The following is a 27,354-nucleotide window of genomic DNA, read 5'->3' on the forward strand; positions in this document are numbered from 1 at the left end:
ACAGTAATGGTGGTTATTGGTTATTTAGGGATATGCGTCTGTGAGTCAGGCCAGCAGTTCTTGCAAGTGAAAAACTGTACAACTGTGTAAATGTTTGCAAGGAGACTCAGAAAGATCCCTCCATCGGTCCTGCTGTTGAATCTGATGCCACTGCCAGGTTTTGCCAGTTCCTGCAGAGGGAGACATTGCCTGTTTTACAGAACAGCTTCTTGTAACACAAGGGTCAGAATTTTACAACTACGTCTGATTACTGCTCCATAACAGTGGAGACAGGCACTTGGAGATGGGTAGCTCTTCAAGCTGATTGCAAGTCTAAACAGTAGCGTTGACATGATTTTCATTTACCAGTCTTTGCTTTAAAAAAATTATAAGGGATTAGTTTTTCTGATTTTGAAGAGTGCAGTTACACTTTTCTGAAGTGAATGGGAGAATTCTTTGCTCAGCAGTCACTACTAAAACGAGATGTAATGCCTTTAGATTCTATGCAAAGAACTGATTATGTTGCAGTTTCTGTATATGTTGGGGTACATAACTGTGATGGGACTGAATTAACCTTTGTTATTTCTGCATTTGTGTTACTGTTGATTGCTAACTTCTGATTTATTGTACTGTTTAGCTTGTCTTCACTGAGGCCCATGGAACTCACTCTTTGCACTCACTGTTTCAACAAATTGTGAATTTATGACTTTTTTAAATGAATGGCAAAACAAATTCTGTTTCTAAAAGGATGTGATTGATTTTGCTCACATTTTAAAACACTTTGGCTGCTGATACATCTTTACACTGTTTTAAGGTGTGTGTGTGTGTGTGTGTGTGTGTGTGTGTGTGTGTGTGTAGCATTCTAAACGCAGAAATGTTCACAGCCACTTTTGAAATACGGGAGTGTGTGGGAAATAATTATGAGTTACCACTTAATGCAACCTCCCTTGAATCACAGTTTCAGGCCTTCCTTCAGTTCTATTTCACTAAATGGCTAGACAAATTGCCCAACGTATTCCGTGACAAATTACTTTAAGAAAGCAATGTTGTCCCCTTTTAAACTGGTCATGTCTTTGCTCTCATTTGCTTCATCGATTGAGTTTCTGTTGTTGTGTGTATTTGTCAGGCACTGCAGAATGAAAGCCAGGTGCTGGCTCCTAAGGAGGGAATGAGGATCATTAGAAACACAGTCACTCACATATGGTGCATTTTCTATTCAATGCACTTACACCGAACTAATATGCAAGCTGCAGAGAAGGAGAAGTATAGCAGGTGGATGAATCCTTTGCTGTGCTGACCATTGTTTTTTCTGACAGCATTGACCTGGCTAAAAAGAACTATTTGGTAAATCATGGCCAGAAAATCGAGCAAAGCTACAGCCCAAATGGAGTTATCACCTTGATCTCTTAAAATATATGATGTTGGAATAAATAAGACCACTAAATTTATCTTAAATAAGACCATGATCACTACGTGAGCAAGAAGAGAATTTAATCCAATCGACCACAAAACTTCGATTTGTAAAGCATGTGAATTTCACCTGAATTTAGGCATTACTGTCTCAATATCTGATATTTTCCATTACCACGAGTAACTGTGTGGTTTCCATTGCTGATACCACACCACAGAGATGACGCCAAGGCTGTTCTTTCTAGCACAATCTGTTGAAGTGCAAACATTGTACCATTCATCTTCATTTTCTAATTACTAGCTTTTCAAATTTTAAATGGATGAACTATCAAATGTATTTGTTTTATGTTTTACGTTGCAGTTGCACAGAAGAAAGGAAATTTAAATTATTTATTGGCATCAGATGTTGCTGACTGACATTTTAACTGTCTTCTTTCAGAGCCATTTCAGGCTTGGACTGGATTTTACGCCTCTCGGAATGTACTCAAAGGTCTGGCCCGGAGAGCAAATTCTTTCCTGTATGCTGGTGAATCCCTTTTCACGTTGTACCTCTTGAGACACCCATTAGGATCTGTAGACAAATTTTGGGCTCTGCAACAAATTCAACATCTGAGATGGGCAGTATCAGAGGTGAGGTCTTTCAGGCACCTTGTTGAACACCTCCATTTTTCTGGTGAGGCATAAAGCAAAGAAGTATTCTATTCATGGCCCATTGTGAGACACTGATGAAAATCCCAACAACATGTAATTGTTTAACTTTTTTCCCCCTGAGTTCTTTGCCTGAAGGCAGGTCTGACTCTTAATGTAAATAATCTCCACCATGATTAGGGTAAAAACGCAGGTACTGAACCCACCGGAGCCAGAATAGGGATGAAACTCCACGTTATTGTCAATAATTGGATCCACACACCTAACCATCTTACAAAGCCAATCAACCCTCAAGGGGTTGATGTGGAACCATCCACTTTTACACCCAGATATAGCTGGAACTATGGATAATGATGATACAGAAAATCACTATTAAAAAGAGTACTGTCCTTAAAAAGCTAATCACTGCATTTGTGGTCCGAATGAGGAATTTAGATTTGTTGTATGTGGCAAGTTAAGGAACCAGACTCAATTCTAGACGTAGTATTTATTTTTTAAAAAATTTACAAAACTAACCATGCAGTGAAGTAGCCATTGTTTTACCAGATGATAGAGCTGCCCTCTCATTTGACGGCGATGACTGGTGGTGGTTTAAACTGATGGTTACCACGCCTTACATGAGGGGAAAAGTTGGGATGGACAGTCCTTCAGTAAACTCATCCAATGCCAGAATGAGCCCACACTGTTGGTGTCTGCATTGCAAACCAGCTGTCTAACCAACTGAGTTAAACTGACCCCATGTAGTGACTAAGGAAGATTGAGGTAGTATTAAAACTCCCAGTGAAAGTTTTGCGCAACTGATGGAACTACCCAGAACTTGCATGTGACATTGTAATGCCTCAGTGCAGTATAATTATTTGCCTTGATATAGTCACAGTACCCTGCTGAATGGAAACATCTGTTCGATTAGAATAAACAAGATCATAAAATATGGACAGTAATTGTTGAGAAAACTCAGCAGGTCTGGCAGCATCTGTGGAGACAAATCAGAGTTAACGTTTTGGGTTTTTATGAAATTGTTAGTTCAATTTGTATTTTTTTTTAAGAAACAAATGTAAGTTCGATATGCAAGATCTATTTAATCTTCATGGAAGTGCCAACCTTTGTGTATTAGGTACAACATCACGATGCTGTAACTGGGACAGAATCTCCAAAAGTGAGAGATATGTACGTGGATCACCTATTACAAGGGATTTGGGCTGTGAAATTAGTGATGGCTGCTATATTCCAAGAAACCCAGAACTCTCCAAAGGATAAATTCGACTTTCCACTTCCCTCTACTCAGGACACCAGAAGTACAGGTGCTGATAATTTCTTAAATGTCTTGAAATTTACAAACAGTTTTGTGTCAAGTGCACAGAGCAGGTAGGCCAAGTAAGTTGACAAGAAATGCAGTCATTATTTTCAATTCCAATTCTTTTGGCACAGTATGGTAAGAATTGATTTGTCACCAGTTTGGCTCTTGGAAAATAGTGAAGTTTGAGGCAGACTTTACAGTGATTTCCCTCTGCTGGTTTTTGGTTGTAGCCTAATTTTATTGCCTTTTAAATAGTGTTTGAGTTATTAATTTTATGTGTTCCAAATTCAGAGTCTCCTTTTTCCTTTTGCACAGTACATGTTGACATTTCCCTACCCCACTGACAGGTTTCTCCCAAAACACAGATTGTAGTTTATAAAGTGTAGCACAATTTGATCCCTAACAGGGAAGGTAGGACTGAAGCGAGAAGTGAGCCAGAGTCTAGAACATAATGATTGTTGGAGAGTCCAAGATAATAAAATGTGAAGCTGGATGAACACAGCAGGCCAAGCAGCATCTCAGGAGCACAAAAGCTGATGTTTCGGTCCTAGACCCTTCATCAGAGAGGGGGATGGGGAGAGGGTTCTGGAATAAATAGGGAGAGAGGGGAGGTGGACCGAAGATGGAGAGAAAAGAAGATAGGTGGAGAGGAGAGTATAGGTAGGGAGGGGATAGGCCTGAAACATCAGCTTTTGTGCTCCTGAGAGGCTGCTGGGCCTGTTGTGTTCCTCCAGCTTCACACTTTGTTATCATAATGATTGTTGTCAGTTTGGGCTTGATGATCTGCCTCAATACCATAACAGTGAAATTGCAATGACTCCGGTAACAGCTATTGATTTAAAAACTGCATGAGAGCCATGTTCCAATAGGTCTGCCTCTTAATGTGGATTTTGACTATGCAAAAGCGAGGTTGCTGATAATGTAGATTCTTCTCAAGCAATTGACGGTAAGATTTTGTAAGATCTCAGAATGAATTGACCAAAATTCCATTTGGATGCACATCCGTTTCTGAATCTTGATGCGATGCTGTAACATTATTGTGAATCCTGTCGAATCACTTAACCCTAGAAAACAGCTCTAGCCAGTAAAACAGCTGTGGAAAAGAATAATGGACAAGTGCAAGAAATTGTGATAAGCGCATTTTTATGGTCGTTACGTTGGTGCAGAATTAATGGGTTGAATGGCCTTTTCTGTGCTTTATAGACCTATGAATCTATAGCAGAAACTTGCAGCCATTTCATTTTTTGAAAAGAATTGGTGGGACTTAACAGTCATTTAGAGAAGTCAATTGATAAAAAATCATCAACAAAAGTAGCATTGGTTAAAATGAACTTGAAATGCTGAAGAATTGTTTGTGAGTGAATGTGCAAACAAAGCTTAAAATTTAAAAAAAAATTTGCAGTGAATCAGCTTTTAAAACAAAACAAATGTTTTTATCAGTGCTTCCAAAGTTTGTAGTCTTGATGAGAGAGAGCTGTTAATACTCTTTCTCACTGTATGGTGCCCCACTTTTAAATTAATCCATTGCAATGGGTTATAACTATCTAAAAAGCAATAAAACTAGTTTATGAAAATAAAACACATCTACAGCTTTTGGAGACAAAATGAAAAAGTTTGGAAGCGACAACAAGTCAGTCAACACTCTTCTGAAGAGGAACAAATGACATTTTGAGCAGGATCTCTTTAAAAACATCTCCTGAAGAGGTCAAGAGCAGTGTCCAAAATTGACTGTTAATCTATCTTCTCTCTCCCTGGATGTGCACAGATCTAATGTTCTTTCAGAATAATTTTCTGGTTACGCTTAAACTAGTCACTGGAAATTGTCCATTGCCCTTAGGTAAAATGGTTTAATGCAATCGTGTAAAAGTCATTGTTTAGTTATCTTTCAAGTCAGCTGTTGGGCCCTTGAGAGTGACCTTTCCCAATCTATTCTGGTTCCAGCCAAGATATGATAAACTGTTAAACTCCCAGGTGAGGAGGATCGAATTAGCTGCCCTTCATTATTTACCCATTCCCTCAATTGATTGCAACAAGGTTAATTTGAAGAAGGCCCATTCCCTTGTAGATATCTTTCTCTGAACCCTGATATTTGAAAAGGAGCCAATTTAACCAGGCTTTCTTAAATTAACCAAAACTTTATTAATTACTATGCACAAGCAAACAATACTAACATCACACATGTACACACAGATTAGAAGTAAGAGGTGAGCGCAGAAAGGTAAAAGTTTTAAAAATACAAGTATCTGATCGGCTCTGAATGGTTCCCAAAGAGCAAATAGTTAAATGTTACACCTGCTGCATTAGATGTTACTGATAGCTTTGATATTGGCAGAAGAATGGTCAGTTTTTGATTTTCTTGGTTTTGTAATCTGATTGAATTCCTTTGTCCCTTAACTAGTTTGCAGCACTATGAGAATCTTCCCTGCTTTACCTGTGATGCAGGCGTGTTGGGGGATAATTCTTTGTCTGTGACGTTCACACCATGTTAGTGTCTGAACCCAGGCAGGTACCTATGAGAGTGCTGAGTCCCACTAGTCCACCCCAGTGGAATTGAAACTGAAACTGACTTTTTAGTCCCTGTCTTTGTGTATTTCTGACATGTCTGCAGGAGGTGACTTTCTGCTAGGAGTGGAGAGTTAGTTGGACCCCCACCTTGTTAGCCCTTCTTGTTAAGTTTCTCCCTGTTTGAAGTATCCTGACAATTATTGGCTTCATACAAGACTTTGCCAGACAAGCAGTGAATACAAATCCACAGTATATCTGTAGCAATCCTCCTTTTAAAGATTACAAGTAATCTCCAGATTATGAAATAGTTCCATTCCATAGTTATTAATGGGGACTGTTAGTGGCTAACAATGTGATTTACCCTCCGAGCCACATCATTATCCACTCCTTTGTCTGTCCAGCTGCTCTGCTGCCACTTTGGGCTCTATCCTCAGCTGTCATTTATTCTGTACCCCCTTTCCCAACCCTATCTTCTGCATAAAAGCTGACATTTTCTTAGCTGCCATCAGTGTGAGGAAGGGTCACCGGACCCGAAATGTCAACTCTGATTTCTCCCCACAGATGCTACCAGACCTGCTGAGCTTTTCCAGCAGTTTCTGTGTTTGCTGCAAACACTTATATTTCTGAACACGTTCCCCTACAGGGGTGTAATTTTAAATACACAACATATAAATATTTCCTGTACTTAAGAATGGCTGTTTTACATTGTCCCACATGGTGTTCGAACTTGCATACAGCATCTGCAGTTCTTTTGGTTTTTACAAGTGTTTGCAAATGTGTATTCATAAATCAGATACCCCCTGCTATGAATTAAAAAGTAAAAAAAAGTTTTTAAAGAATGCTTTGGAATTCTTATCCATTGTCCTAACGCAATGAAGCTATTCTATGAGGCTTTACTTTAGAAGTATGCACTTCAGAACTTAACGAAATAATTTTTACTGTTTTTGCTCCAGTAGGTTCAGTGTTACTTCCAATGTACTGTTTTTTTTTTGTTGTCATCATTCAAGTTGATGGCTTTGTAGTTTTCATCAGGGAATGGTCCTTTTATGGACATAATCCTGATAGCATTATAATCTTTCTTTGGATCATCTGATCATTTTGTAAATCTGCACAGAACTTGTGTAAATGTGCATGCTCACTCTTATGTTCAGTATTAGACAGTGTTCATTTTGTTCCTCTTTTAAAAGAGGACCACCTTTTGCAGGTTACTGTCTACAATCCTCTTGGATGGAACATCACCACAATTATCAACGTCTCTGTTGCCTATTCAGTGGTCAGTGTTTATGATGATTCAGGAAACACTGTGCCATCACAGGTATTCGACTCAATTTGTTTGTTTTGAAATTATTGACAAGTTAATGCACTAAACAGAATTAAATAACTGTGCGGATCCTGGTGGGTTAAATATTTAAGCCTCGGGAAGGCAGGCTGGTATCCCAAATTGACCCGTTGATTGATTTGCCTCTTCTGTCGTGAACTCGAGCCATTTTCCCAGACATGGAAAAGGGAGCCAGTAGCAAGGAAGTCGAGCTAACTGACCGTGGAGCTGGATGAGCACATCAGGCCGAGCAGGAAGGCTGATGTTTCGAGTCGAGACCCTTCCTCAGTAAATGATTTTCTGATGAAGCGTCTAGGCCCGAAACGTCAGCCTTCCTGCTCCCATGATGCTGCTTGGCCTGCTGTGTTCATCCAGCTCTACACCTTGTTGTCTCGGATTCTCCAGCATCTGCAGTTCCTTATAGCTCAAGCTAACTGACTGTCTGTTCTCAATGACCTCGAAATTGATCAATCTATTTTGAGTGCTGCTCGGAATGTTATGGTGCCAAGATGGGGGACATGACTTGTTAGCACAATGTCTCTGTGATGTTAGTTAAGTACTGATGAGGTGTCTGTTACCCAAGTCTAAGCAAAAGACTTTGATCCTGCCCCTTTTCAAGTTAAGGGCTGAATGCCTAATTGAAACTCCGTTCTGTAAATTTGGCTTGCCCTAACACTCAAGAAAATCAGGATTGAGACGCAAATGTTATTTATTTGAATGTTGATTCAGGAGGAGAAAGGGATTGTCCTCCCAGCCCCATGTTTGTGGATTTGATCAGCATCCTCGTGACCATCCTGCCACCCTTAAGACAGGGGCTGATCCTCAGCCCATTCCGAAGAACACTCATGACATGTCACTTTCTCCAATGATCTTGTTGATGCTTTGTGGGCGCTATTGAAATAATGCTGAGGCCTCAGACCCTCCGCAGTCTGTGCTACAGTTATCCACAACACTCTCCACTCTCCACCTCATGCCCCAAGGTGATCGAGGTCTGAATTCTGATTCAGTTTTAATCAAATCTGAGCCGAGCTGAATGTGTGGAAAGAACAAATCAGAACGGTAATTCATAACTGGTTGTCCTTAATACTGGCCAGAGGGAATTTAGATCTATCCTTGGAAGATGCTGTGCATTTGCAGTCTCTGAAACAGAGTTGGTCAACTCAAGTTGCCTGAAGCAGAGATAAATCACGACAAGTAAAATCCCACAGCAGATATACCTTTAAATTCTATATTAAGACAAAACCTTAGGATAAATCATTGAACAGTTCTACTTCAGCTGTATTAAACCTAATGTTCCCAAATTCAGAGTACGATAATAAAATTGTGTTAATTTTACTTTCCTGCTGCAGATCCAGAAATCAGTTTCTCATAGCATTTTCGACTTGTTTGTTCTTGTAAGACTAAATGCACTCAGCTACCGAAGGTATGTGGTCAAAAATGAAAAGTTGACTTGTACCAAGGAATCAGATGGTCCGTGCTCAAAAAATCCTACTTCGTTCAGAGGGAGAGTGCAAACATATGGCAGAAAACCAGTGAGCAAATCAAAAAGTCAGGGGCGTAGACTACTTCGGTTGATGAATGACTGCTATGTACTGATGCTGAATGAAGACACGAATTTACTGTACAGCATCACTGACAGGTGAGAATCCTGGTAAATAGCTCCTGCGTGTGAGCCAAGTTTAAGAATAAAAGCACTAGCTTGCCTTGTTTAAATTCCAATATGGTTTTGAATAGCAACATATTTCAGAATCTGCTTTGGTAATGGAACTTCATCTTGAAAAGATTCTTTTTAGGACGGATCAATGTTTGAGACAGCTAATATGTTCGACACTGTTGCCTTGGCTCACCTCATTGATTAAAGCTATTATGTTTTATTTGTTGGTCATTTGTATTCTCCCTGTATAGGGAATAACGTTGGTAACACAACAGCACTTACATTATGTAAAACCCCTGTCTATGATGCATTTTAGAAAAAAACGGACATGTTAGCAAAAATTGTGAGTCATTATCCAGTAGATTTTGTTTGTTCCTTTGTTTAATGTCATTTATTTCTGAGCTACTTTCTTGTGGAGGTGTGAACTCCTTTAATGTGGTTATCCTCCAGAATCTGCCTGGGACAACTATTCTTCACATTTTCCATGCCTTTTACTCCTGGCCAGGCTGAGACCAGCTGACTCAACATAGATCAAGTCAGAAGCAAGTGACTTCCTGTCCTATTGGTTCAACTACTCCTTGCCTTAACCAGTCCAATCAAGAATGCACAGACTTAGTCTTAGTCTGAGTAATACATTCATACGTCCTTTTCCATTCCTGACTGAGTGTGAGTTTTCTGGTGAAGCAAATGGCCCTTCGTGAAAAGTCACTTGCTTGCTTGGGAGAAATTAAAATTGAAAGCAGTTCTTCTGATTGTATTGAAAGTGCTTTGAGTATGATTTGATTCTCCATTGAGAAACCCATGTAAACATGTTCAAATATGTCTTTGACTGTCAATGTTTAGTAAAAACTAATATCAGTATTTTAACTTTATGCCTTACTCTTGTGGAATAGATGATTGGAAAACTTGAGGAAGGAACCATTAGGTGTTGGAAAATCCTTGTGTTGGATCTTCCAGTTGTCATAACAATAGTTCTTCTTTGTTTTAAATGACAGATCATCCCAGAAGACTGTCAAGATAAAGCAGGAGTTCTTGGAGTACTATGCTAATGGAGATGTTAAACAGGGCCCAATCTCCGATAATTATGTATTCACACCAAAAGGTTTGCCTATGCTGGTGTCAAAATCAATTGGAATGGAAATAGTCACAGGAAAACTAGTAACTGAAATCAGGCAGTACTTCTACAGGTAATGTCATTGTTGAACAATGTGATACAATGTGATCTCTTGTATCTGCCAGAGAAACTAGACTAGCTCTGCTTGAAAGTCTAATCTAAGAATAATTCCAAAGAAACAATATTACCTCAGTACAGCACCAGAGTATTAGCTTGGATTCTGCATTTCTGGAGTGAAACTGCGTCACACAATATTTGGGCTCAGTAAAACACTATGGATGTTCATTTCACCTCTGTCATTAGATACGCATCAAGAAATATTATATGCCTGTGAGAAGTAATGTTGCGTAGCTGAAAAAGATCACAAAAAAAGTACAAAGCTAAACCTTTGTGCTTCTCTTTTTCTTTTAAGATGAATGAGTAGCAAAGGCAATCTTTGCTTGAGACGTGCCTGCCCACAGCAGCATAGGAATGGCTTTCACTGTTCCTCTCGTGTAAATATTTTTCTGAAGAAGAGGCCTGATCCAAAATGTCAACTTTCCTGCTCCTCTGATGCTGTCTGGCCTGCTGTGTTTCTCCAGCTCCACATTGTGTTATCTTCTGTCATGTACAGATGTCTTCAGCGAATTTTGAGAAGATTTGTAGCTCAGGTTGAGGTTCTGGATGTGAGTTTGCTCGCTGAGCTAGAAGGTTAGTTTTCAGACGTTTCGTCACCATTCTAGGTAACATCATCAGTGAGCCTCCGATGAAGCGCTGGTGTTATGTCCCGCTTTCTGTTTATCTGTTTAGGTTTCTTTGGGTTGGTGATGTCATTTCCTGTTCTTTTTCTCAGGGGATGGGAGATTGATTTGGAGTTAATGTGTTTGTTGATGGAGTTCCGGTTGGAATGCCATGCTTCTAGGAATTCTCGTGCATGTCTCTGTTTGGCTTGTCCTAGGATGGATGTATTGTCCCAGTCAAAGTGGTGTCCTTCCTCATCTGTATGTAAGGATACGAGTGATAGTGGGTCATGTCGTTTTGTGGCTAGTTGATGTTCATGTATCCTGGTGGCTAGCTTCCTGCCAGTTTGTCCAATGTAGTGTTTGTCACAGTTCTTGCACGGTATTTTGTAGATGACATTCGTCAAGCAAAACGAATGTCATCTACAAAATGACCCACTATCACTCGTATCCTTACATACAGATGAGGAAGGACACCACTTTGATTGGGACAACACATCTACCCTAGGACTAGGCAAACAAAGACACGCACGAGAATTCCTAGAAGCATGGCATTCCAACCGGAACTCCATCAACAAACACATTGATTTGGAGCCAATCTACCATCCCCTGAGAAAAAGAATAGGAAATGACATCACCAATGCAGGAAATGACATCACCAACCCAAAGAAACCTAAACATATAAATAGAAAGCGGGACATAACACCAGCGCTTCATCGGAGGCTCACTGTTGATGTTACCTAGAATGGTGATGAAACATCTGGGAGCAAACCGGCAAGCTCAGTGAACCAGCTTACATCTCGAACAAAATAAAGACCCACTCTCTTGTGGACCGAGAGGAGGAGAGTGCTATCTTGGAGGTGAAAGGAGGACGTCGGGTTGGCTGCGCACCCTTGCGACCAGTGGATCTCAATGCTGGCTTCGGCCTAACGCTGGTTCAGGGGAGCAGCCAACCTGCAACGATGGCTGCGGAAAGTGCTTGTGCCCCAGGTCAGGGGGTCCGGAACACCATCCGTGTTTCTGTAAAGAAGGTGGATGAATGTGCACCTGTGGACCGCACCTTCTTCGTGAAGAGGGTCGTGTTGGACTGTTGTGGGTTCGCTGCTGCGGGCATTTACTGCCTGCAGGATTTCCCCGGAGGAGGTTTTTACAGTGTGACCTTCAGGAGTGCCAAGCTTTGCGAGCGCTTCCTGGAGGTTTTCAAGGAGAAAGGAGGTGAGGGCCCCCTCTCTGTATTGACCGCTGTCCCGCTGTTTGTGATGCCAGCACAGAGGAGCCGTATGGTGACTGTACACATGTACAACCCGCATGTGCCAGCAGTTGATGTCCTGACCTTCCTTGGAAGGTACGTGAAGGTGGAAGGGGACCTAACTGACATCATGGACCCCTTTGGCATCTGGACCAGTAAGAGGCAGGTCAAGGTGACGCTGAGGATGGGCGCGGACGGGAATGTCGTACACCCACCGTCCAGTTTCGCGATCGGCGGGAGCAGGGGCTACCTGACCTATGCAGGGCAACCTAAAGTCTGCCATGCCTGTGGTAGGTCAGGTCACGTGGCAGCCGACTGCAAAGCCACCATCTGCAGGAACTGCAGGGAGGAGGGACACCTTGCAAGAATTGCCCACAAGAGAAAAGCTGCAACCTTTTGCGGGGAAGCAGGCCACCTCTATAGGGCATGCCCGCAGCGGGGGACCACCTACGCCCAGGTCGCCGGCAGGGGCAATGCGGGGCCAGCCCCCCCGGAGGAGAGGAAGGCACCAGGGCCCAGCAAGGACCCCACTAATGTGCAGGAGGGCTAGGCCGTGCAGGAGGGCCCAGCCCCGCAGGATGGGCCTGAGGCCAGCAAAGCGCCCCTGCAGGCTCCGATCCCCCCACCCCCGACAACCCCGAGTCGATGGAGGCGGCGACAGGCGAGCCAGGGGAGTGGACGACGGTCCGGAAAGCGAGGAGGAAGGTGCGTCGACGGGCCCAGCAACCGCAACCATCAGGCGGGAAGAGGCAGCTACAGGGGGGCTATAAGAGCTCCTCTGATGAGGGGGATTCGGAGAGGGCCCACCCGAAGCAGAAGTTAAAGATCTCGAGGGGGAAGGAAAGCAGCACCCCGCTTCCAGGTGACGGGAGGCGTCCTGAGGCTCCCTCCGACACCCAGTCAAGTGCCGCTGGAGCACTGGAGGGCCCCCCGGGACTTCCAGGCGGGAAAGGGGAAACAGCGCGTCCCCAGCCTGACCCGGAGCCGGACCCTCCTGCCTCCGCACCTCTGACGGGGGGATGCCACCCGGAAGGCAGCACGGACGGTTTCCTGAGCCCGGAGAGCGTCCAGCAGTTAGCCCGGGCAATGGGCATGCAGGGACAGGTGGAGGGGCTGGACCTTGGACTTGGGGAGGGTACTGCGGTCACTGCCCACAATGGGGGTATGAGTTGCGAGCATTAATGTGCACAGCGTCAAGTCAACCGCGAGATGTGTGTCCACGTTGGCCTACCTGGCCACCATCAAGGCGGACCTCCTGTTTCTGCAGGAGTGTGGTATACCGCACCTCGGCAGGTGCGGGAAATGGTCCGGCGCCTGGACCTGTGGGCCTTCGATCTGGTCGTGGGGTAACGACTGTCGCTCCTCGGGCCTGGCTATTCTGCTGCGGGGGCGCAACTTCACCATCTCTCAAGTTCAGGAGGTGGTGGGGTGGCGCCTCCTAGTGGCTGACATCACCTACAGGAATGCTCCCCTGAGGCTGATCAACGTGTACGCCCCAGCGGTACGGAGTGAGCGGTTGGCCGTCCTGCAGCGGCTTCCACCCCTGCTGGCTATGTCCAGGCCGGTCATCCTAGGCGGAGACTTCAACTGCATCATTGATGCAGATGGAAGATCCGGCGTGGGGACAGCGAGTGGGGGGATTCAACTGGACGTCACGTCCAGATTCCTGACGGGCACGGTGAAGGATGCCAAGCTGCTCGACGTCTTCAGCACCCCTGCAGACGGAGCGCTGCAGAGGTACACCTGGTCGCGGCCAGACGGGTCTATCCGCTCAAGGATAGACTTCCTGTTTGTGTCATGGACGTTCTCGGTCAGGTCCACCGGCGTCGAGACGGTGTTCTTCTCTGACCACTGCCTCCTGCTGGCCAACTGTCACTTACAGGATGACCAGCCGGCCGGCAAGGGGACGTGGAAGCTCAACATGACTCTGTTGACCCCAGAGAACGTCGAGGAGCTTAAGAGGGAGTACGCCGGTTGGAGAACCGTGAAACCCCTCTTCGAGTCTCCAGGCGACTGGTGGGAGACAGTGAAGGAGAACATCAAGAGGTTCTTTGTCCTCAAGGGTGTTCGGAAGGCAAGAGAGAGGCGGGGAAAGCTGTCGCGACTCCAGAAAAGGGTGCAGAACCTGCTCCTTCTGCAGTTGATGGGGGTCAATGTCACGGAGGACCTCCGCGAGGTGAGGGGCCAGCAAGCTTCGCTCTTCACCGCGGAGGCCTCCAGGATAATCTTCCGGTCCAGGGTCCGCTCTGTGGAGCAGGACGAGACGTGCTCACGTTTCTTCTTTCAGAAGGTGCACAAAGAGAGCTCTGTGCTTAGCCGGCTGAAGAAGGACGACGGCTCGGTGACTTCGTCTCGGCCCGACATTTTGAGGATCAGCAGATCCTTCTATGCCGGACTGTACGACACGAAGCCCACGGACAGCACGGCCTCCGAGTTCCTGTCGTCTATCACGGAGGTCTTAGACGACGGCACGAGGGAGTTGCTGGACCGGCCGATATCCCTGGACGAGCTGGCCAGAGCCCTCAAGTCCTTGGAGAGGCATAGGACTCCCGGAAGCGACGGCTTACCGATCGAGCTGTATTCCGCTCTGTGGGACCTGGTCGGCCAGGACCTGCTGGAGGTGTACGATAGTGCGCTTCGGGAAGGGGAAATGTGCAACTCCATGAGGAAGGGCATCATCACCCTCATTTACAAGAGGAAGGGGGAGAGGGAAGAAATTAAGAATTGGCGTCCCATTTCACTTTTGAACGTGGACTACAAAATCCTGGCCAAGGTCATTGCCAACCGGGTCAGGTCTGTCCTGGAGTCAGTGATTCACCCTGACCAAACCTGTGCTGTGCCGGGCAGGAAGATCGCTGAGAGCCTCGCGCTCATCAGGGATACGATCGCCTATGTACAGGACAGGCGGGTGGGCACCTGCCTCGTCAGCCTGGACTAGGAGAAGGCCTTCGACAGGGTCTCTCATGCTTCCATGAGGGACGTCCTCTCCAAATTGGGGTTCGGGGAGGGCATCCACAATTGGATCCGGCTGCTCTACGCCAACATCGTTAGCGCATCTCGATCAACGGGTGGGAATCGGACAGTTTTCCTGTTAGATCTGGAGTCAGGCAGGGCTGCCCACTCTCTCCTGCCTTGTTCGTGTGCTGTGTGGAGCCCTTCGCCACATCCATCAGGAAGGACGTGAGCCTGAAGGGCGTGACTATCCCAGGCAGCGGAGGCCTTCAGGTCAAGACCTCCCTGTACATGGACGATGTCGCCGTCTTCTGCACCGATCGTCGGTCGGTGAGTAGACTATTGGACATCTGCGGCCAGTTTGAACTGGCCTCGGGTGCCAAAGTCAATAGGGGTAAGAACGAGGTCATGTTCTTCGGGAACTGGGACGACCGCTCCTTCATCCCCTTCACCGTCAGGACAGACTACCTGAAGGTGCTGGGTGTTTGGTTTGGTGGAGCTGGGGCATGCACTAAGACTTGGGAGGAGCGTATCGCCAAATTAAAGCAGAAGCTGGGCAGGTGGACACTCCGGTCCCTCTCCATCGCGGGTAAGAATCTGGTTGTCAGGTGCGAGGGGCTTTCGGCACTGTTGTATGCGCCTATTCCCTGGACCTGCGCCGCTGCGGTCACCCGGGCCATCTTCCACTTCATTTGGGGGTCGAGGATGGACCGGGTCCGCAGAGACACCATGTACAAAGACCTGGGAAATGGGGGAAAGGGCATACCGAACGCCACCCTCACCCTGACGGCTACCTTTGTGTGCGGCTGCATCAAGCTGTGTGTATATCCTCAGTACGCAAACACCACGTGCCACTACTTACTGAGGTTCTACCTGTCCCCGGTGTTGCGAAGGATGGGGCTGGCCTCGTTGCCACGGAACGCTCCGAGTAGTTGGACCGTCCCGTACCACCTGTCCTTCGTGGAGACATTTTTGAAAGGAAACACCTTTGACCACAAGGCCGTCAGGCAGTGGTCAGCACGTAGTATCCTTCGGGAAAAGGAGAGGGTGGATCCCGTCGTGTGATTCCCCACGCAGACTGCCAAAGTCGTTTGGCAGAATGCCTCATCGCCAGAACTTTCAAACAAGCACAAGGACATTGCTTGGCTGGCGGTGAGAGGGGCTCTGCCAGTGAGATCCTTTATGCATGCCCGGAATCTCTGCACCACCGCACGCTGCCCTCGAGGTGGCTGCGGGGGGGACGAGACTGTCGATCACCTCCTTCTGGAGTGTGCCTATGCGCAGGAGATCTGGAGGGGGATGCAGTGTTATTTGTCGAGGTTCGTCCCGAGCAGCTCCGTGACGCGAGACTCCGTGCTCTACGGGCTGTTTCCGGGGACGCACACCGAGACCACCATCAACTGCGCCTGGAGGACCATCAATGCGGTGAAGGACGCTCTTTGGTCTGCCCGCAACTTGCTGGTCTGCCAGCTGAAAGAACTGACCCCGACCGAGTGTTGCAGACTGGCGCATTCCAAGGTCCAGGACTACGTGCTGAGGGACGCGCTAAAGCTTGGGGCAGCCGCCGCCAAGGTGCAGTGGGGAAAGACCACCGTATGAAACCCTTCGTCCAGAATAGAAAAAAGGGCCCTATCTGGTAACTGGGCCCAGCTGGCGCCTTCCCCAACTGGTCAGGGGGCCAACGGGGACTGTGCGGGGTGACGACTGCCAGGGCGGTTTCTTTGCTTTGTTTTTTTTTCTCTCTTTTGTTTTTTCCTTTAGTTGGTGTACGTGCCCCCGGGTAACCCGGAGCGGCTTGCATGACTGGGTAGGTGTATAAATGTTTTATTTTTTGTACATTCTCTGAATAAAGTATATTTTTTCAAATAAAAAAAAGGTGACGAAACGTCCGAAAACTAAACTTCCGGCTCAGCGAGCAAACTCACATCCAGAACAGATGCCTTTCATGTGTTTGTCACTGGGGCCCTGTGGACATCAGGATTCCAATGCAGGGGATCTGGCATCTGTTAGCAGGAAAATCAACTGCCTACTTTTCACCCACTTGAAATATCAACTCTGACAGATTCAAAATCAGGAGTTAGATATTAGATTTCAACCGCATACCGGAAGTCAAGTAAGAGTGGCAAATACAGGTAGCTTTAAACGAGACAGATGAAAGAGATGCCAGGAGATTTTAAAAAATTTTCTGATGAAGTGTCTAGGCCCGAAACGTCAGCTTTTGTGCTCCTAAGATGCTGCTTGGCCTGCTGTGTTCATCCAGCTCCCCGCTTTCTTACCTTATAAAAAATTGAACTGCTTTTAGTTTTCTATTTACAAATCTGTGACATTAATTTCCTTCTAAAGGAATGAAACCCTATATTTGTAAAGTTAATTTTTCATACCAGAAAGGTTATTCAATCACTGTCACAATCGCAGACGACACAGTAGCTCAGTGGTTAGTATCCTTGGGCAACTGTCTGTGTGGAGTTTGCACGTTCTCCCAGTGTCTATGTGGGTTTCCTCCGGCTGCTCTGGTTTCCTCCCACAGTCCAAAGATGTGCAGGTTAGGTAGGTTGGCCATGTTAAATTTCCAAAAGTGTCCAAGGATGTGCTGCCTGGGGGAATTAACCCTGGGAAATGTAGGGTTACGTGGTGGCTCTGGGTGGGATACTGTTCGGAGGGTCGGTGTGGATGCGATGGGCTGAATTACCTGCTTCCACACTGTAGGGATTCTGTGGTCACTTCTACACTTCATCAAAACTCACTTATTTCTGAATGCACAAGGCTGAACCTTTTCAGCCTTTCCTAGTGGAAAGCGAATCATAAGTATCCCAAGTTCAGGCCATTATAGTGATTTCTCAGCTAATTCTATCAATGTAGACCAAAATGGCATCCACATTGGAAGAACAGGATGTATCCAACAACAACTTATCAATTTCCACATTTAGTACCAAGGTGTGTTGTAATTTGTTGTCAATTTACATTGGCACAGCAGTGATGGCTAACAACCTCATCACTACTATAGAAATCCAGTGCTGCTGTTTCGATGTGCACTGGATACCAAGACTACAAGGCTATGGGCCAAGTGCTGGAAAGTGGGATTAGAATAATTAGGCAGGTTAGAATAGTTAGACTGTCGCAGACTGTAGCCATCTTTGATTCTATGACTCTATTTTAAAAAAAACTAGGGCAAAAGAAATTAACATTATAAGATTTTGGAATGTTAATTGTATTCCTTTTTAAAATTACATCCCTGATACTAACTTCAAAACTTAATAATCTCTTTATATCTGAATTGAATTGATTCGCATATTTTGTATCTTGTTTTATTTGATATGGATTTTTGTATATTTGCAAATTCCTGCCTTTCAGTGATAGTAATTTTTGTTGACAGTCAGATTTTAAATATTGCCAGAATGGAACTTCCAAGGTGTTGTATGTTCTACTAAACACATGAAATTTTATCTATTTTAAACAGTAACACTTCTGCTAATGAACAGGATTACCAATATGCATTGTTCACAAGGATCTATCATGTACTCAGTGGCTATGATGCGTCAATGCTGTGCAATAGAATTGAGCAGGAGTATATTGTAGGACCATTGGACCTGAACAGGGAAGCGATCTTGACCATGACTACAGATATGAAAACCGACAGGACCATTTACACAGACAGTAATGGCTACCAGATGATGAGAAGAGTGTACAAGTCGTACAGCAACAATACTGTGGCTCGAGTAGGTATTCTACGCTGTTGTGTTGAACTTATATGCAGGGTGAGGCGGGGTGGGTGGCGTGCGCACGTTAAGGAGATTCTGAGTTTGTAGGAAATTATGTTTAGCCCATTTTGACTTCTTGTCTGGGAAAGTATTCTCCATTTGTTGCTGGTTTTATTGTATTTTCCCTCTTTTATGGTTCTCCCTCTCTCCAAATATTATACATCAATGCTGATGATCTGCCACTGCATTCCATGTGATTTTTGCCTTTCTCCTTAAGCAAACATCAGCTGTGTTGGTGGCACAAAATTTGATAGTGTTTTGTGCTGTAGCTTGTGTTGCAATTCTTGCAGGGTATGACACTATTTCTCCTGGAAAACTCTAGCACCTACTTGCGAATTCAGTTCATGATCTCACTTTGACAACATCCCAGCAATTCTGGGCTCTTTTTCTTGGTATCTGAAATTCCCCCACTTTTCCCTGTGGATGACATCTGTTGCAATACACTGCAGTAGCCACCTTTGCTTGTGATACTTTTGAGAGCATATGGTAGTGGCATGAAGTTCCTAATCTCATTTCAAGTGTAGTTTAAAAAATTTATATGTGCACACTCTGGTGTCAATCCAACAGCGTTTAGAGTTTCTGATACATTTCCATAAAGGGCACGGAACTAGCTTTGGAATCCCTGCATGGAAAGCCATCTGTCCGTGGCATTTTGTGATAATTCAGCTGTAAAAGAAACATTATGAATTATCTCCACATCTTGTTTTGATAGCCTGAGGTTGGTGGGAGAGCAATTTTCTGGCGCACGTTTCCCTTACTAAGTCTATTCATTTCCAAATACTCAGCAGATGAAGTACCTGAGAGGTTAAAAGCAATGAGGGGAATCGGGGTTTGTGGGAGCTGGGTGAAGGAGGAGTGAGGGTCAACGTTTTTAGTGAAATGTTTAAACTATCCTGGTGTAGACAGATTTGCTAGAGCAGTGTGATGTTTTTTAGTAGCTGTCAATTTCATGTGTTCATAAATCAGGTGCAGAAATGTAATTCTTCCAGAAGAAATATGGGAATGATATCAAATGAAAACTCAACAATATTTGAAACACTCTGTCAATATCTGAATGTGAGAGGTTGAAGTGGGTCTGCATTAGAACTGATGAGTTTTGAATCAAAGGCCACAGCCAAATCTCCAATGTTTCTCTTTCAGATAGTGTCTGACCTGAGATGTATTTCCAGCAATTTGTTTTGTTTTTACTGAAGAAGGAATAGATATTATGATGTGCTTAACCTCTTGGTTTGCAATTGAGTCATAGCATTCTTCAGCTTTGCTGAACAATAAGAGTGGATTCTCTGTTGCCATGTTACAGATCAAATGGTCAGAGTAAAACATTGCCTGTCAGCTGTCACACTCCATCACACAGCATGTTGCCATCAGAATATCTCATGTGGACTTGGGTATTATTATTCAAAGTTGCATAGTATTTTGTTGACTTAACAGTTTTATTTATAATGTGTAAATTGATTATAATTGCCTTTTGAAACCTCAAGTGTTTTAGAGATAAACTATTTTAAAATTGTAAGAGACATTAATTCTTCAGTAGACAGTGGCTATCCTAGCTTTTTACAAAATAAATAGCAGCCCCTTTTTTCTGTGATGTCGCAGTCAGAAGAGAATTAAAAATGATAAGCTTTTTCTTTGTGCTTTTCAGAATTACTACCCTCTTGTAAGGACTGCTTATATTGAAGAAAGTGACACAAGGCTTATCATATTATCTGAGAGAGCACATGGCATTTCCAGTCAAGCTGGTGGGCAATTGGAGGTGAGAAGCTTTTCGAGTTTAATGCAAATTTTTTTTGGTAAAGATTCTATGAATGGGATGATAATACTATGTTTGTACCTCATGAAAAACATATTATATCAATTGGAACATCTTGAAAGAGGAAGTCTCACTGTGATCAGGACCCACTTTTAAAGGTCATTCACTTAAAATGAATTGAATTAGAGTGTCTTTTTAGTGTTAGATATAGTTTTGTTTTGTTCTTACGGTGAGGCATTTATATCTGAAGGGACTGAATTAACTTGCAGTCAAAGTACTTCTTCTTCATTGGTGATATCAGTTAATTACCATCCTGTTCTTTAACTTTGTCAGAGTCTGTAATCTGTTGAAACCAATAGCAGGATTTTGCCTTTTGTTCAGGTCCTGGATTTTGAGGTCAAACAGGAGTCTCAACCCTTCACAATGGGGAAATAGTCACATAGTAATGATGTTAAGACTGTTCATTCTATCCAATGGTATAAAGCGGGTTAGGGTCAGTGGGAGCTCATCAAAGTAGAGGACGTGAGAATGGGTGGTTTGCATCAACTTGATCATTCATTCAAATGAAGAGCACTGGTGGGACAGTGACACTGCAGTAAACGTTCAATTCCTTCCCTTTTGTGCATTAAGATGCTTTCTTCTGGTTTTTCATAAACTACATGCTGTTACCTTTGTGGTTTCAATTGAGTTGGAGGCAGGTTACTTGCTTTCTTGCTCTGACACACCATATGCCCTCTGGATTCTGAAACTAGGGCCTACCTGACCCATCGGTCATGAGGGCAGCAGGTGGCATGTGCACCCCCATCACAGAGGGTGACGATAATGGGCAGGAATTTGGGGCACTTTGAGAGGACACTCGATGGGTTGAATGGCCTGCTTCCACACTGTCGGGATTCTGTGACCACTTTTTCCACCTTCCATGTCGGGACCCAGTTGCAGTTCTCTGCTAACAAAGAACAAGGGAGCATTGGATATGTGAGTTTATCTATAAAGGCAAGGTTTTGATTGTTCTGTAAGCTGACAGCACCACTGGTCTAGTAGTCTGGTGTGTCTGACTCTCCCCAAATTGCACTTCACTGGTGATCAATGAAAAATATTGATTTGTGGTATGTACAAATCTTGTGCTATGTAAGTTGTATTTATAGGCAAGGTAACCGTTTAGTCAATTTTTTTCATTATGTGGTTTGTTCGCATGGCTGTCTCCCACAAACATGCTTCCCTTTCATAATAAAACTTGATTTTCAATTCCATTATCCGTATCAGTTACTTTCTACATCTCATTTTGTAATCATGAATGCCTGCTTGTCCCCTGCTGATAACTGTTGTAGGTAATGCTTCATCGAAGATTATGGAACAACAAAGAATGGAATCTGGGCTACAACCTTACACTGAATGACACCTCTGTAGTGCGGCCACTTCTCTGGCTAATGTTGGGGTCAAAGTCAAAAACTTCATCTTTATATCAAAGTGGGATGGCACTCGAGTTCAGACCTGTTGTTATGTATGGCCCTGTCTCAGGTACGTGCTTCAGAGCCTATAGACAGGTCAAAAATTGAAAAACTTTTTTGGGGCCTTTGTTAACAGCGGCTAAGGTGAGCCAGCTGTTGTAGTATTCAGTTCTTCCCAGCAGAAAAGAGCATCATTTACAGAACTTGTACCATGGCAACTTGTGGCAGAGTGTAGGGGGTGGTATAGGAAATTCATTAACTCCTGAAAGGGTTAACTCAAAAGCTTTGGAATAGCTCCACACACTCAGAGAGGATCAAACAAGTTTAAGGTTGTCCTATTTTGCTGATAGCCAGTTCTACAGTCTAAAGCCATCCATCATCCCTGAGCACGACGCATGGTCATCTCCTTAGTATTAAAGTGGTTAACCAGTCTAGAGCTGCCGTAACCTGTTATCTTGCTGTTATGTAATACATTACTCCTTGTTACTCGATTACCAGCCTCTTGTACCAAAGACTAATACTTCACCTCTTCATACTTGTAAATCCTGGAAATTCGTACTGGGAAGGATTGGTGATAGGAAGTTTACCCAAAGAACATCGCACACCAACCATGTGCCACCCTCAGGCATTTCTTACAACACTGTTTTGGGAAGGCTGCCAGATTTGATAAGGAAAATCAGGGAGGGATATGGAGTGGTTGGGACAAACTATTGAAGCTGTGAGTGGGAAACACAATAGCCATGTACTTGCGAGTTACGAGAGCAGGGGAAACAGCGCAATGTTTCTGCATTAACTCAGAAACTTGCTTTAAAAGTTGACTATATCCATGTGGATGACCATCCTCTTGTCAGCAGTGGGAAACTGTGCAGATCAGAGAGATCCCCAGCTGCAATCCCTCACTCTGAGTTGTGATGTGGAGGTGCCGATGTTGGACTGGGGTGAACAAGGTCAAAAATCACACTACACCAGGTTGTAGTCCAACAGGTTTATTTGAAAACACAAGCTTTTGGAGTCTCACCCCTTCAGGTGTCAGTGAAAGAGGTGGCATCAGGCACAGAACATATTAGCAAAAGGTCAAAGGGTCATAGAACTGATGCGAATGTATTGAACAAGCCTAAGACGACTGTTAAATCTTTAATCAGTTAGAAAGAATGAATACATAAATCTCAGAATTTCTTTCAAGTCACTGCCCCAAGATAGCTAAAGGTTTTATCAGTATGACATCACAGGTCAGACAATGCATTTTAGATGTGAGGCCTTGTTTAGAACCTGGCTGTGTATTAACTTGGAGTCAGACTGCTTTTATTTCAGAAATAGGAATTTATAAAATGCCACATTGACTATCTATAAATTGTGTGCTTTTTGAACAAAATAAAATGTATCTGCAAATACAAATCTCCAAATATAGATTCATCCCATAGATTTATGTGTGTAACACATAGCCAGATTCCAAACAAGGCCTCGCACTAAAATGAATTGTCTGACCTGAGACGTGATATTTGACCTTGTTCACACCTGAGTTGGGTTAAGTAGCACTTATGGGGCTATTATTGACCTTCTGCTCAGGAGAGAAAATTAAACCTTCTATTTCTGATTACAATGTGCTAGAATTGTTCGTAAATATTGCATAAAAGCATGATCAAACTCAGCTATAAGACTCCTGCATTTGAATAGCCTTGTGACACTAATGGAACTGCAACCCAGCATATTTAAAATCCAAGCAGTATCTGAGAAAGTCCGCTTTTACTACACACAGCGGTTATTCACATTATGTGGCTTTACGATGATGGCATCTGTGAAATCAGCCTTGATTTATAAATTGTAATTTGCTGTTTGGTACTGAATGAGCAGTTACCGTATATTTATGTTTTGTTTATTCATTTATATCTTTGAGCTGTAGTTGTAATTCTATTGATAACTTAGCTTAAGTTTGTTTTAAGTATTGGAGCAGCTGTTTCAAGCTTAAATCCCAACATGATTGACTTGTACTGTGGTTGAGCAAGTTTGATTGCAGATTATATAAAATTTGATCTTTGAAAACTGAATACGTTTTTTTCTCTCTAGGAGTTTTTTGTTTTAAATTTGGAAATGTTGTTTGCATTACCCGGCATTGACTCACATAATATGCCAGTTTTAAGGGATAATGAGTGAGGACTTCCCACTTCCCAGTCTGTATTTTAAATTTTTAATCGATTTAATATCAAAGACTGGTCAATAGACAAGAAAAAAAAAACAGTTCAATGTTTCTCTCTGTGATTTTATTCTACTAACCATTTTTTTATGATGTATGTTGAACAGGGAAGAATGCATTTGTTCCGTCACACAGTTCACAGAGTGATAGTTCAGTGAATTCTGTCTTTCTCCCACCCAATCTCCATCTCCTAACGCTTTGCCTTCCTGGTTGGCGATATAATTCAAATCACACTGCACATTTGCAAAATATTGTCCAAGGTAAGCCATTACAGATGCCTACTGTATTGATGTTATCTTGGCCAGACGTGTTTATAGAAGTTAACTTTAGCACCTGAAGTGTGAGATGGAAGTGTTTGCAGAAAGCGTGTGCTGTGATTCTCACCCTTCTGTTTGCTAACCACAGTGAATTTACAATCTTTAATGCATAAATGTGATGCCTGCACAAACAGCCAGAGGAGCGATTGACAGGGGTTACAGTCTGCTACTTGGACTTCATCTGCCCTCTGAAAGCTTGTGTTTTCAAATTAACATGTTGGACTGGTGTTGTGTGACTTCTGACCTTGTCCACCCCAATCCAAGACCAGCACGTCCACATCATGAAAACAATTGCAATGGTTAGAGAAGCAAGCTGGAAGAGTGACATTCTGAATATTGCTTTTTTTGCAAGCCTTAGTCTTGGCCGTTAAGTTGGAAGGAATACTGTGAATGGCAAAATGGTGCTTAATATTATCAGGCAACAGTAGCCTTTAAATATAAGCAGCAAGCACAGGAGAAACGCAGGGGGTCAGGCAGCATCTTTGGAGAGAAAAGCAGAGTTAATATTTCAAGTCAAATATGTCTCATGTTCAAAACCGAAAGGAGCAGGGAAATGATTTTTTTAATATACTGTTGGCAAAGGTGGAGGAGGAGTTAGTGGAACAGATGGTGAGGGTGCTTAGAGAAATGAAGGTGTAAATACCAAAAAGTAGGTCGGCTCTGCAGAGAGCAAAACTATGCAAGTGGATTGCGGGGTGGGGGAGTTGCAGGGTGTATAATCAAAATGGAGATCGTATTCAGGTTTTGATGTTGTGGAACTCATTGTTGAGTTCAGAAGGCAATAAAGTGCCTGAGTAGAAAAGGAGGTGTGATTCCTGCAGCTTGCGTTGAGCTTCACTGGAACACTACTGCAGGCCTGAGACATAAATGTTGGCATGGCAGCAAGGCGCCTTAGTGAAATGGCAAGCAACTGGAAGGCCACTGTTGTTCTTATAGACAGAGTGGAGGTCTGCAAAGCCATCACCCAGTCTATGTTCCATTCCGCCAGTGTCGGGAAGACTGCATTGTGACTAGATTGTAACAGTAGACTAGATTGACAAAAGTACAATTAAACACTGCTTCACTTGTAGGACGTATTTTTTTCTTATTCATTCATGGGATGAAGGCACTGATGGCTGGGCCAGCATTTACTGCCCATCCCTAATTGCCCAGAGGGTACTTGAGTCAATTACATTGCTGTGTCTGAAGTGACATGTAAGCCAGACCAGGTGAGGATGGCAGTTTCCTTCCCTAAAGGGCATTACCGACCCAGATGGGGTTTTTTTTCTGACAATCAAAAATGAATTTGTGGTAACATTAGATTCTTAATTCCAGAACACTACCTGGGTCTGTCAATTAACAATTCAGCAATAATATCACTTGGCCATTGCCTCCCCATGAGACTTTGGTCAATAAGGAGGCAAAAGGGCAAGTGTTACACCACCTGCGATTGCATGGGAAGAAAGCGGGTTGAGGGAGTGTTTAGGAATGACAAAAGCATGGACTTGGATGTTGCAGATGGAACTGTCTCTGTGGAATGCTGGCAGTGGGGAAGAGGGCAAGATGTGTTTGGTGGTGGCATCTTGCTGGAGGTGGCTGATTGTTTGAATGCGGAGACTGGTGTGGTGGAAAGTGAGGACAAGGAGAGCTCTATGTAGTAGGAAGGACAGGTCCTGAGTGACCCATTACGAAACCAAGCAATAAACCGTTCACTGGGCAGAATCGGGTATGGCCAGCTAGTGAACCCTGAGAACCAAGTGTGCTCTGAATGTTACTCTCTTAGAGAATGCTGGCTCTCCTGGCACAATTGGATACGCAGGAAATGGTTTTCATCGCATTCTCCACCTGGCCAGATTCTGCTGGCTATGTTTGGGACTTGTTTTCATGGACAGAAACTAGTATCTTTATTGAAAGTGGAAGGAACAAAAAAAAAAGAGGCAAACTATTTATGTGCTGCTTCAATGTTTTTCATACTCGTCTCATCTTCATTATCTTATAGACCAGTTAATGTCTGCTTGACTGTTCTGTTTTTCTGTTGTAGACAAATAAACTTGGACACCACAAATTAGATGCGTTCGCTGTGCTTAACAAAATACAATGAGATACCTCACTTAGAAATAGATTTGCATTTTGATAATTCGCCACAAATGTTCAATTGGTTTAAATCTCTGCTTCAGTCTCTGCAATTGACACATGTTTTCTTGTTTTCAAGGCAAGTCTAAACAATCAAAGCCAGACTTTCGCCGTGTCCTACTGAGAATTATGCATTTGTATGAAGTTGGAGAAGACCCTGTTCTGTCCCAGCCTGTGACAGTCAACATAAAGGTTTGATGGATGTGCCTGTTTGTAGCAGTTAATAATTTTTTTTAAAAAAAGGATTATACAGTAGTTCTGCTCAGTGTAAAGCACAAAAGTGTTAAGTCCTCAGAGTTGTGTTACCCTGTGGGATATGAGTACACTGTTATCATCTCGAAAACAGTTACAATGAATCAAAATAGCCACAATCAAAATAAATTACCAACAAGATTCCACCACCTTCAAGGCAACTCAGAACCGATGCAAGTTATGTGTGAATTAACAGACAACTGAGAATTTAAGTAAAATGGTACATTTTAGTTTCAGTCGTCAATGCTAAAGATGTGTGTGACACAGCCTCAAACATTCAAATCACACCCCCACCCAAACATGACACCTCACAACTACATAGTTCACAGCATGCATTTCTATCTTTATTAACTTCTATGCTCAAACTTCAGGAGTATGATTATCATCAGCAAATTATGCTTCTACAGACCCTTTCACCTTCGGGTCACGAAGCCCTGATGGTGAGCACTCCAGAGTTCCAACAGACAAACCAATATACAACTCAGTTCATAAACTGGACATTTCTGAGAATGTGCCCAGCTTTTCAGCATCTCCCAGCTATTCCTACGGCTTTCCAGTTTTAGATTTGTAGCCAGTTTGCACGGTACTTCCAAAAGCTCTTGTTCCCTTTTCTGCTAACAGAAAAGCTGACTTCTTCCTGTGAATGATCTGCTTCTTTTCACTACAGGAATCCTCTTTATG

General features: G+C 43.7%; 1 protein-coding gene across 3 annotated transcripts in view; it reads left to right on the plus strand.

Moving 5' to 3' along the window:
• The window catches only part of man2b2 (mannosidase, alpha, class 2B, member 2), a 66,645-nt gene that overhangs the window by 27,733 nt on the left and 11,558 nt on the right, over nucleotides 1–27,354 (plus strand). For all 3 annotated transcript variants that reach the window (XM_059638739.1, XM_048541163.2, XM_048541172.1), the window contains 10 exons: nucleotides 1,829–2,019; nucleotides 3,152–3,338; nucleotides 7,027–7,154; nucleotides 8,507–8,796; nucleotides 9,807–9,998; nucleotides 18,303–18,561; nucleotides 20,246–20,356; nucleotides 21,682–21,871; nucleotides 24,100–24,252; nucleotides 26,501–26,613. In XM_059638739.1, the coding sequence (XP_059494722.1) occupies nucleotides 1,829–2,019; nucleotides 3,152–3,338; nucleotides 7,027–7,154; nucleotides 8,507–8,796; nucleotides 9,807–9,998; nucleotides 18,303–18,561; nucleotides 20,246–20,356; nucleotides 21,682–21,871; nucleotides 24,100–24,252; nucleotides 26,501–26,613 (1,814 nt within the window). The remainder of the gene's footprint in view (nucleotides 1–1,828; nucleotides 2,020–3,151; nucleotides 3,339–7,026; nucleotides 7,155–8,506; nucleotides 8,797–9,806; nucleotides 9,999–18,302; nucleotides 18,562–20,245; nucleotides 20,357–21,681; nucleotides 21,872–24,099; nucleotides 24,253–26,500; nucleotides 26,614–27,354) is intronic.

The sequence above is a fragment of the Stegostoma tigrinum genome, chromosome 1, assembly GCF_030684315.1.
Source record: "Stegostoma tigrinum isolate sSteTig4 chromosome 1, sSteTig4.hap1, whole genome shotgun sequence".
Taxonomy (NCBI): Eukaryota; Metazoa; Chordata; class Chondrichthyes; order Orectolobiformes; family Stegostomatidae; genus Stegostoma; species Stegostoma tigrinum.